Source organism: Alnus glutinosa, chromosome 11 (genome assembly GCF_958979055.1).
Source record: "Alnus glutinosa chromosome 11, dhAlnGlut1.1, whole genome shotgun sequence".
In the NCBI taxonomy this organism is placed as follows: Eukaryota; Viridiplantae; Streptophyta; class Magnoliopsida; order Fagales; family Betulaceae; genus Alnus; species Alnus glutinosa.
Genome location: NC_084896.1, coordinates 25,940,007 through 25,952,194, shown reverse-complemented (window position 1 = coordinate 25,952,194; position 12,188 = coordinate 25,940,007). Strand labels below are relative to the sequence as shown.

Below are 12,188 nucleotides of genomic sequence, written 5' to 3'. Positions count from 1 at the left end.
TGACAAAAGTATCATTATTCTAACATGGACGAGATCGATGCGAGTCAACGAATTAATTACACAAAAACAGGCAGATTTTGGACATATTGCCATTCGTGTGCGATCATCAAACAGTTAGCACAATAAAGTAGTCCTATGTGAGTGAGAGTTTGTTCAAATTTCACGTGCTCAATCAGTGGTCGAGCAGCCCGAATAGGTGGGACTCAAGTTGCTCGAAAACCTATCCGAACATATGGGAGAACAGGGGCGGAGCTAGTTTGAGAGCCCGGCCCCTAAGCCCTAAGGGTTTTTCCAAATTAGCATATGGGAGGCAAAGGTTTTTTTTTATTTTTAATTTTGTCTCTAAAATTTCAAATGATGGGTACGTACGCCCCTGTGGGAGACAATCCTCACGTGGGAGCCGTATTGCACACAGGATACCGTCAGATCACTAGAACGTCCAAAAAAACAAGTTGAAAATGGAGCCAAACATGACATGATTGCTCACCCCATGTCACACGTTGTAGCAAAGTGACGGATTAATGGTCTTTGTTGGATGAAGACAAAATAAAGTAGTGAGTTGTTAATTTTGAAATTAATAAAAAGTGATGATGTGATATAAAGTAAAAAAAATTCGTATAGAAAAGTGAAAAAATTTTGTATTGTAGTAAATTTTTTTTATTTAAATAGTACTAAAAATTATTGATGTGATATAAAAAGTGAAAAAAATGAGAATGTTTTGATGTTGATTGTTATTGAAAAATATGAAAAAGTAAAAAAAAATACGTGAATAGTAAACAGCATTACCTTATTCTATAACGTTGTTTGCCAAACAACACCAATATCCACCGCAATTCTCATATCCTATTATTGTAGTGCAATACGGCAATGGTATAAGAGTGTAAGAGAGGGCCTTTTATCTATTCGAGTATGTACCTATACAGCTCAAATTCTACGTGTTTAAACTATCGAAACAACTTCCTGAACAAGTAAGACCATTTCTTTCTCCCCCCCCACATATCATATACCCTATTGCTACAATTAAGGCCGGCTCAACCATAAGGCGAGTTAAGCGGTCGCATAAGGCTCCCAAGTGAAATAAGGCCTTCAAAGACAGGTTTGTTCGGAGAAAAAAAAAAAAACCCTAATCATAAACCGAAACAGTTTTTTTTTTTTTTCAATAGAATAAGATCCCCAAATATAGGTTTGTTTGAAAAAAAAAAAAAAAAAAGGCCCAATAATAATTTAAAATGGTTTTGAAAAAAATAAAAGAAGCATGATCTCTTCATTGAATATTATTTAACTTCAATAGAAAAATAAATAGTTAAATGCCAAAGAACATAACAATTAATACCAACAAAAAAAATTACATTCTCTTTTCTATTAGGAGACTCAACTAAAAGGATGTGGACTTCAAGAAAGCCAATGAAGAGAGTGGGGCCTACAGAAAAAGACTCGTTGAAATACAAGTTATAACTCTACAAAAATAACTATCATTGAAAGTAGGGCCCACAAAAAAATGCCTCGTTTACAATTCTTGCCTTAGACCCCAAAATATATCGAGTTGGCCATGGCTACAGTAGGACAAGGAATGTTGCACATAATCTATTACGTGCTTTTTATTTTAATATAAAAAGCTTTATCTTTTCTCTATCATTTATTTGAAACAATATTTAAATGATTTTTCTTTTCATTATGTTTCTCATACTATTTAATTTATATAATATTTAATGAAGTTATTGTGAAGTGCATTTAAATAGGAAAGCAAAAAGTAGTTTAGTTCCTTAAATTGAGTAAAACCTTAAGGGAAGCTGTTGGTAGTACTCTTAACAATCAGTTCAAAATTTATCGGGACAAATAATTTTAAGGCGAAATTTCACTTAATTCACCCGAACTTTCATCGCATTTGTAATGACTCACCTAAATTTCAAAAATTCTCAATTTAGTGTATCCATCTTTCCATTTTTTTTTTTCAATTTCACCACTCAGTTATGATTTTCCGTTAAATCTTAATGGACGGGTGTCAAAATTTTCAAAATTTATGCGTTGGTCAGGATTTAACAAAATTTACAAAAATATCCATGCCTGAATCTTTGATTTTTTTTTTTTTTTTTGTATATATATATATATATATATATAATTTTTTTAAAAAAAAATTGAAATATTTTGAAAATTTCACAGGATTTAAGGAAAAATCTTAATGGATGAGTGAAATTAAAAAATAATTTAAAGATAAATACAATAAATTAAGAATTTTTTAAGTTTATGAGAGTAATTGCAAAAACAGCGACAATTCTATATAGTTAAATGAATTTTTTTCTAAATTTTATAAAAATTCTTTTGTATTGTGTTAGGGAATGGACGAGCTATCTCGATCTATCACATTTCATTGAATGTTTTGGAGTCTTCTACGTCACTTTGGAGTTGGAGTCTACTACATATACTACTTTGGAATTTGGAGTTTTCTACGTTGCTTACTTGGTCGAGTCCTTATCATATATTTTTCTTATCTTGTTGTTGAATGGTTTAAAATCTTTTAGTTGTTCTATGCTTAATAGTCTCAGTGTTTGAGACTTAGTTGGTTATTTAGTTTAATTGAAGTTATCCACATCGAGTATATCTTCGTGAGTGTTAAGCTTATGTCTTATTGTTTCGTTAGGAGTCTATTGTTATCTTAGTTGGTAGAAGGATGATCGTGAGATCATCTAAGAGAGTTATCTCTAAGTGTTATCTTTCAATTATGAATCAGTTGTAATATCTATTTAAAGAGTTGTTGCAAGTAGAATAAATTTCAAACCTTGTGTTTGAAAAAGTTTAAGTTCCTTTAAACGAATTTAAAAGGTCTAGATTTTCTTAAAATCGAATAAACTATTCCATTACGTGTTTGAGAATTCATTCACGTAACATATTGTCTGCCCGGATAACTAACAACTTTGTCAACTAAAATCAACAAAATTAATGAGATTTCTTTCTATTATTGAGATAAGAGAGTTTTCACTCGAAAACGTTTTAAACTAAAAATTCGTTATTTTGGGGCCGATAATTCTATGGTCAAAGAAAATAGATTCCTTTCTTTGAACTTTCAAGGAGGGAAGTTGCATTGTGTGTACGCAGTAGCCGGGCCTGTGAAAATTGGAATCAAACAGTTTGACTTATTGACCGCCAGAAGGAGTTTGCTCGGAGCTTCTCTAGTGCACGGATTCGCACGTCAGGGGGCTTTTCCATGATGAATCCGTTAACTTTCTTCTTAGAAATTAGAATATGATACGAGTGACCCACCAAAATTAATCTTTTAAATTTTTTTTTTATTATAATTTTAATTTTTATGCATAAAATTATGTGATTCATAATTTTGAACAAATATATAATAAGGATTTGTTTGTTAACGACTTTATTTTCTGTTTTTATTTCTATTCTCAACTCAGAAACAGTAACAAACAATGAAAAACACAAAGAATAATACTATTTTGCTATACAATACACTTTTATCTAATTTTTCTCATACGTTTTTAATTTGATCAGCTCTTATTTTAAAACAAACATTGATCCAATTCTTTGACTGGTTGGCAAGGCCACATCAATAAAATAGGATAAAAGTGTAGTATATAGAATTTTTTAAAACACAAAACACTCTTTAAAACATAAAAAATTATTTTCACCTATATATATATATATATATATATATATATATATATATATATATATATATATATATATATATATATATATATATATATATATATATATATAACATAGAACAAATTAGAGTGAAATTCCACAATTGTGTTATTGTCATAAGCAAGTTTATGAATAGATAATAAATTCTTGGTGAGTTAAGGAACATGAAGCATATTGGGTAAACAAATATGATGTTTAACAAGTATATTAGAAGCACCATAATGTGCAATTTTCAAACTTTGACATTTACCAACTCTAACTTGCTCACTTCTTGTGTATTCATTTGCTTGTAGGTTCAGATTATTGAGGTCTACAGTCATGTGATTTGTTGCAGCTGTATTTGGATACCAAGAGATATCTGGTTGACCGGAAGGAGCTACCATGTATGCAGTCATGGATGTGAAAGATAAGATAAATACATAGGAAAAATAAAGACAAAAGCTGAAATAATAAAATGGAGACAAAAATATTTTACGTGATTCGGTCTATGACCTACGTCTATAGGGTAAAGCTCAGAGGGCTACATTGTTGCTCTTATTGCTTGATTTTACAATACAGAATACTAATATTTATAAGAGAATTGAGATATGTAAGAATGATAATCAAATTTGATTGATTTGATTACCATCAAAACTAATTACAATCAACCTTATAAAATGAAAGTAATGTACAATATCGATATAATATATTTTATTTCAATATGAGAAATATATTATTTAATATACTGGAAATATATTCTCTAATATCCCCTAATTTATGGGGAATATATTCTCTAACATGGTGGAGAATTATCACCCTGAAATGAGTGATCAAACTGTCGATAACATTTGAGTGTTGTGTGTCCAGTTTTGCTACATAATTGGCACATAGGACAATTGTTGGAGGTAAAATGTTGCTAACTTTGTGGAGGTCCACGGCCACGACCACGTCCCCTTCCCCTGGAGCGAGTGCATAATTGCCTCGAACAAAGTTGTAGTGAGAAGAATCGATCGGAGCCACAAGTGTTGATGGTTTTTATAACAACATTGGCAGAAGGAAAGACAATGTCAGGTATTGTAGTTTGTTGATCGAAGCGGGTTCAAATGTTAGAATGTGACCATAGAGTTCTTCCATTGAATGGGACCAAGCTGTGTGGTGATAATGGTTACAAATGAATCAAACTTTGAATTCAGGCCAGACAAAATATAAGGGACCACTTCACAATCAATGAGTGATTTTTCAATAGCAGCCAATGTATATGCAAATTCTTTCATTTTCTGCTAGTAATCTGCTATAGAAAGAGTACATTTCTTAAAAGTTATGAAATTAACTCTGAGCTGCATAATACGGCCTTGAGATTTGGCCTAAAACATTTTCTCTATGGCTTCCCAACGAGCCTAAGGTGTCGAGTGTCCCACAATTTGAGTAAGAATTGACTCGATCAATGTAGATAGTAGAAGAATACTAAGAATCATTTGATCCTGTTTTTACCATTTCGGGTAACCTAAATTTGGAACCGCATTTCATAGCGAGTGAGTGATGGTTATTGGTGGTGGCGAGATACTGTCTTCCGCATATCCAATAAGATCTTAAGTTTTCAGATATGGTGATACCTGAAGTTTCCATAATCTTGCTGATTACGGACTGTTGACTATTCTTGTGATCTTCAGTTTGTTGCAGAAGATTTAGTTAACAGTTTTGAATTGTCTAATAATGTGGATAAAAAGTAAATTGGTCAATTTTTTTGCGTCCGTGTCTGATAGTATATATATGGTCTAAAAAGGGTGGGGGCATATAAAGTCATGGCACGGTTTGCTGACTTGACTGAGGGGCCGGCACTCCCAAAGCTACTTCCATGATGTCGAACGTAAGATGATTTTGTTCTCTCTTTATAAAGGCTCGCCACGCCATGGGACCCAAATATTCTTTGAAGATTGGTCAGCAAGAATTTTCTTACATGCTGACGTCTTAAAAGTGATATATCTTTATTCTTTAGCAACAGAAAAATAAAAAATTTATTTAATAACACGTGCCTTGCTTGGTGGAAAAGTATGTCCTCCCATAACCGAATTCTTTACTCTCTCTCTCTTTGACTTTCTCTTTCGTTGTCAAGGTGGGTGGGGCTTGTGTGCCAACTAAATATTATTTCTTTATTTTTTTTACTTTTTTTACTTTTTTTTATTGATATTTTTTGAACGATTATATTTCTCCCATGTGCAAGAGGCATTTCTCTCCTATGTATAAAAAAGCAAAGGTCATTTCTATTTAATGTTTCTTTGACTATCATGGAGCGGAAGTGACCGTTTGAGTAGAAAACGAGATAGAGAAATATTTGTTTGAATTTAAAAAAATTCGAATAAATAATTATTCGAGATCGCTTATGAGATACACTTGACCGAATAAGTAGTTGGACTTTTTTTTTTGTTAGGTGGATCCTATAAATGGTTTACTCACAACCACCTGCTCGAATTCTTTCAAATTCGAAAAAATAATTGTATAGGATCCTAATTCGTATCATCTCTCTCGGTATACAATATCCTCTATCTCGCAAACGAAACATTTTAGAGAGAAATGTTTTTATTTAGCAGTTTCTAGCTGAAGTGACCGTTTGAGTAGAAACGAGAATAGAAAAATATTTGTTTGAATAGATGATTATGAGAGATCATTTATGAGACACACTTAATCAGATAAGTGGTTGGATATTTTAATATTTTTTTTATTAGGTGGGTCTTATAAGTGGTTACTCACAATCACCTACTCGAATTCACTCAAATTCAAAAAAAATAATTGTATAGGATCCTAATTCGTATCATCTCTCTCAGTATACAATATCCTCTCCCTTGCAAACGAAAAATTTTAGAGAGAAATGTTTTTATTCGGCAGCTTCTCTTCAATATCTTCTCTCTCTCTCAAACGACATTTAGAAGAGAGAAGTGTGTGCATGTGAAGATTGCTTTGTAGAGAAGTGTATGAAGAATGCTTGAAGAAGGGGACGAAAAGACTTGCGTATCGAAGATGATAAAAGTGTATAAGGAGTTGTGATGAGAGAGAGAATGTCGTGTTTTTTTTATTTATATTTTAATATACATCAAATATGCTACAGTTCGACCCAATACATTTGGTAGAGCTGTAGTATTCTTAGTTCTTAGTGTTTAAGGAACAAGTAAAGAAGCTGTTGTTGGCCAAATTTTATTTTTTTATTTTGGATATTTTCCCTATGTGATTTATTTTTTAAATTTCGTTTTCAAGCAATAAAACTTATCTGATTCATCTCCTCAATAAAACTTCTGTGATTTCTCACCATCTGTTGTGCTCACATCATCTTTGCATGTAGGCTATGGCTAGTTTCAGAATTCATCTCATGTGTTACTCATATATCTGAAAATTGGAAGAGTCAAACGATTGAAAACTTAAGAAGAATTACAGTGGTTTTGAAGCCAAATGTATGATACCCGTACAAGGAGAACTACATTGGCTAAACAACCTATGTTAATTCAAAAAAAATATTGTTGGAGACCGGGACGGAGCTGGAAGTTATTATGTATAGGGGTTAGGGGTCTAAAAATTTTGTTGTTAGGGATTGATAGGCAATTTTTTTAACTTAATAATTGTTTTAACCTAATTATTATTATTATTATTATCATTATTTTGTTTTTAGGAATTGAGAGGGGGGGGGGGACATAGCCTATACCAACCCCCCATTCTCTTATCCCCGGTCAGAGAAGAGTAAAGAATTCTTTAAAAAATAATATTTAAATGAAATAGTGAAAGAAGATAACTAAAATGCCGAGAGCCCAATGCTGATCGGAGTGCTTTGAAAATGTTGATAGTTAAAATATGGAAAAATAATGTCTAGTAAATTTGGTGAGGCAAATCTGAATGCTACCTTTCTAGTAATTGCTTTTAATTTTATTTATTTATCAATTATTACATATATTTATAAAGTCGAATAGATATACTTTTTGTTTACACATATTGTGTCATAATTTATATTTTGAATTGTATTTATCATACTTTCATATATAATAAAAACATAGTATATAAAGAAAAAAAAATATATTATCATTATATTTTATTATTTTAATTCCATCCACCCGAACATCATTCTTGATTCCCCCTGCCTGTTCTTGAACCATAGCCACATGAAACAAGCAACTAGTTGTCTTTAGAGCCTCAGACCAAATGTCATGATGAATTAATATAGGATAGACTTCACATGTTCCCGAGTATCAAACTTTAAAAAATTTGTAATATCACCCGTTCGGTTAGAATTTAAAGTTAAATCAGACGGCAAATGAGTGAAATAACATTTATATTCCTGTAAAATTACTTTAGTTTAATAATTTTTTTTTAAAAAAAAAAACTGGGGTATTTGATATATGACATCACAATTTTTTTAAAAATTTGATAAATTAAACTGAGATTTTAAACGTTAAGGAGTACGTGGCTACAAAAGTCATAAAAATTTATGAGATTAAATGAAATTCCTCCGATAATATCTAACCTAATTTGTCTTTTGTACGGACATTCTCCGGAAGGCCAATGACGTATACACTATACCTAATTATTACATAAATCTTGACAAAATGAAAGAAAGAAGATGGAACGTGGTTCTCATGGGTAGGGCCTCAACTAAGCCCATGGCCATGCATTGTCGGGACCCACAGCCACAGCCACAGCCTCCATATATACCCCCTCCACTTTCCTCTTTTCATCACAGGGTTAGCAGAATTCCACAGAGAACAGAGAAAAACCAAAGAAGAAGAAAAGTATTACAGTACAACAATGGCTTTTGCCTACGGACTAGCAGACCTCGAACAAGCCGGGTCGCACCAGGGGTTTGGTCACAAGAGCCTTTTGCAGAGTGAAGCTCTTTACCAGGTTAGCAATTACGTTAATATATATATATCAGCTTCATTATATCAAATCTTTCAGTAGTTTTTTGGTTTTTGAAACGTTTCTCTTTCTTTGGGTTGGGTTTTGTAGTATATATTGGACACTAGTGTGTACCCAAGAGAGCATGAAGCCATGAAGGAGCTCAGAGAGATGACAGCCAAGCATCCATGGTGAGGTTCATGATTAATTAATTAAGATTGTTTAATTTATTCTCTTTATATGTTAATATAATTTTCACGTGATTTTTGGTTTGGAAAATAAAACAGGAACGCCATGACAACCTCTGCTGATGAAAACCAGTTCTTGAGCATGCTCCTCAAGCTCATCAATGCCAAGAACACAATGGAGATCGGTGTCTACACAGGCTCCTCCCTCCTCGCCACAGCCCTTGCTCTTCCTGATGATGGGAAAGTGAGTACTAACAATAAACCCATCATAAAAACCTCGATCGATCTCTTAAGCAATTTACTCTTTTAACTCCTACCGGTTTAAACCCTGACTCTAAAGTTTATCTTTCAAAATATTTTACATGTTCAATCTCACTTGTTGAAGAAGAATTTGAGTTTCAATTTACACCTATATGAGAGGAGTGAATAAGTATTGAATAAAGAAAAATTTAAAACCAAAACAACGTTAAAAAAATAAAAAGTAAATATGTATTGATATTTCATTGCTGGTTGTCACAGATTTTGGCCATGGACGTCAACAGAGAATACTACGAGCTTGGCCTGCCTATCATTAAAAAGGCCGGTGTTGCCCACAAGATCGACTTCAGGGAAGGCCCTGCTCTCCCAGTTCTTGACAAGTTGGTTGAAGATGTAAATTTTTTTTCATACCCATTCCCTTGTTTTTCCTTTAGACTTTCATTAATTGTATGGAAACAAAAAGACACAGATCAAACAGAATGACTCGAATGGTAACTTACTTTGTTCTGGTGTCTTATGAAGCATCAGATCTAAAATTTAATCCTTTTTAAGTTAAAACAATTTTTTAGAACCGAAGATCTAGTGGAGACAAAGCCAAAAGCAAAATGCTAAAAGGAAATCTTATATTATACTTCTTTAAATCTTGTATTAAATGATTAATTGTTCTAAAAGCTTATGTTAATAATTAAAAGAAAAAAGAATTTAATTATTTAATTTATGTTATAATAAATTGTTAAAGTAAAATATATTTGTTTGGTGAATCGCAGGAGAAGAACCACGGTACATTTGATTTTGTATTCGTTGATGCCGACAAGGACAACTACCTAAACTATCACGAGAGGCTGATTAAGCTTGTGAAGGTTGGGGGACTGATCGGCTACGACAACACCCTCTGGAACGGCTCTGTGGCGGCACCTGCTGATGCGCCACTCCCTGAGTACCTGACCTATTATAGGCAGTTCGTGGTGGAGCTCAACAATGCCCTCGCTGTGGACCCCAGAATTGAGATATGCATGCTCTCTGTTGGTGATGGGGTCACTCTCTGCCGTCGGATCTAATGACTACCCTTTTTTCATCCTTAATTTTACTAGTTCCCGTACTTGAATTTGAACGGTGAATAAATATATATATATATTAAGTGTTTGTATTTCAATAAATTTATATGGTCTACTTTTATGTACGAAATGCAAGTCAACGAATTAATAACACAAAAATAGTCAGATTTTGGGCAAATCCCAACTCGTGTACGGGCCCGTTTTGACCCATGAGAGAAATTTTTTCTTTGATACTACGTTATTTTCTTTCTCTGGACGCCCCTTCTGATACGGCTAACGTTGAAGTTGAAAAATTTGCATAAAATAAGACTTTTTACTGCTTTGATGTCGGAATCACGAGGTAGGACATTTTTATTAAAACTAATATGACTAAAAACTAATCATCAAACAGATTACACAATGAAGTATGGTAGTCTCGTGTGAGAGTTTGTTCAAACTCCACGTGTTGGGATAAGTGTTCGAGCGATCCGAATAGGTGAGACTCAAGATATTTTTAGTTTTGCTCATCCAAATTTTGTTTTTTCCAATTTTGCTTTTTCAAATTTCAAATGCTAGCTCCACCCAGTGAGAAACAAGCCTCACGTGACAACCCTATTGCACGCAGGCTACCCGTCCGATCACTAGAACCAAAATAACAACTTGAAAATGGAGCCAAACATGACGTGATTGCTCACCCCATCACACGTTGTAACAAAGTAACGGTTTAATATCCAGTGCAATACTCATACCCTATTATTGCAGTGCAATACGAAAGTGGTATACACAAGAGTGTAAGATCGAGAGGGCCTTTTATCTATTCGAGTAGGTACCTAGATAGTTCAAATTCTACATGTTCAAACTATCGCAACACCTTTCCGAACAAGACCGACCATTCCTTATCCTCACATATCATATGCCCTAGCTATAACTACAATAGGACGAGAATGTTGCACATAATCTCACTACAAAAAACTTGGTATTTAGCCGCATACAGTTAGCCACGTGTATGAGGGTCATCCACGTTGCTAACTGCTAGCCACGTGCAGTTAGCCGTGTGGGTCCCGCGTAGTTGATCTGGGTGTTACTAAATGTGCAGTTAGCAACTTGTATTTTATACACATGGTCACTTAGCAACGTGTATTTAATATACATGGTTATTTAGCCACGTGGCTAAATGCATTTAATTTTTTATTTTGTAATTTTTAAAAAGAAACAAAAAAATAGGATATTTTTGCCACGTGTAAGATTAACCCACGTCGCTAACCGCTTAATTTTTTTGAAAAAAAAAAGAAGAAGAAGAACTGTTCTTCTTCTTCTTCTTTTTTCCCTCGCCCGAAACTTCTTAAAGGCTGGCGAAATCTTCCCCTTCCTTCCCCCATGAAATCCATTCAAAAGAATCCCCCAAATCCTCCGTCGACCGCATTACCAAAAAACACCAACAATCACAAAAATATCAACAAAAACAAAACAATTTCCATTCCCCTTCCTCCCCCATGAAATTCAACCCAAAATTAACATCCGCCCAACACAGAGTTTCAAGAGAGTTCAAAAATGAAGAAAAAGTGGAAGATCAGACCCGATCTTCCATGGGTCACCGATGAGATTGGGTTTGGAGTGAAACTCAACGCCTAAATCTCCATCACCGACGACGCAAACGACCTTCTCCGTGTGGTGGCGATTGAGTCGTGCGGTTGGTGGGTGAGTTGTCACCTTCTGGAAAAAAAAAAAAAAAAAGAATAAAAGAAAAAAAGAAAAAAAAAAGTGAGACAGAGAGAGACGAGGAAGAAGAAGAGAGAGAGTTGAAAGACAGGTTTTTTATTTATTTATTTCAACATTGAGAGAGAGAAAGAGAGATATGTAAGAACAAAAAAAATAAAAAAATAAAAGGGAGGAAAACTTAAATCTCCCGCTTACCTTCCTTCCCTCCAAATAACAAATAGCAACGTGTATTATTTGCCACGTGGCCAATTGGCAACGTGGCTTACAAAATACGTATCTAAAATTTTAAATTTAAAAAAAAAAACACATTAAAAAATTTAATTCTTAAAAAGAATTTAAAAAAATATGAATATTTTAACCATGTATAATTTGTACACGTGGCTATGTGGCCACGCATAAGTAATACATGTGACCACATTGGTCACGTGTAATTAATACACGTGGCTAGCTGGCTTTTTCATATTTTCTATTACATCTC

The 12,188-nt window shown here is 33.5% G+C and overlaps 1 protein-coding gene across 1 annotated transcript; it reads left to right on the top strand.

The window, feature by feature from the left end:
* The first annotated feature begins 8,342 nt into the window (after window positions 1–8,342).
* LOC133882592 (caffeoyl-CoA O-methyltransferase 5-like) lies at window positions 8,343–10,142 on the top strand. Its single transcript, XM_062321796.1, has 5 exons — window positions 8,343–8,517; window positions 8,623–8,702; window positions 8,799–8,943; window positions 9,219–9,350; window positions 9,725–10,142. The coding sequence occupies exons 1-5, from the start codon at window positions 8,422–8,424 to the stop codon at window positions 10,013–10,015; spliced, it is 744 nt and encodes a 247-aa protein (XP_062177780.1). The 5' UTR covers window positions 8,343–8,421; the 3' UTR covers window positions 10,016–10,142.
* The last annotated feature ends 2,046 nt before the right edge of the window (window positions 10,143–12,188 follow it).

What these genes read in the sequence shown, in the direction of transcription:
- LOC133882592 (XM_062321796.1), top strand. Translation starts at nt 8,422, where the DNA reads ATGGCTTTTGCCTACGGACTAGCAGACCTCGAACAAGCCGGGTCGCAC. An exon ending in AGAGTGAAGCTCTTTACCAG is followed by an intron (nt 8,518 to 8,622) that starts GTTAGCAATTAC and finishes TGGGTTTTGTAG; the next exon opens with TATATATTGGACACTAGTGT. An exon ending in ATGACAGCCAAGCATCCATG is followed by an intron (nt 8,703 to 8,798) that starts GTGAGGTTCATG and finishes AAAATAAAACAG; the next exon opens with GAACGCCATGACAACCTCTG.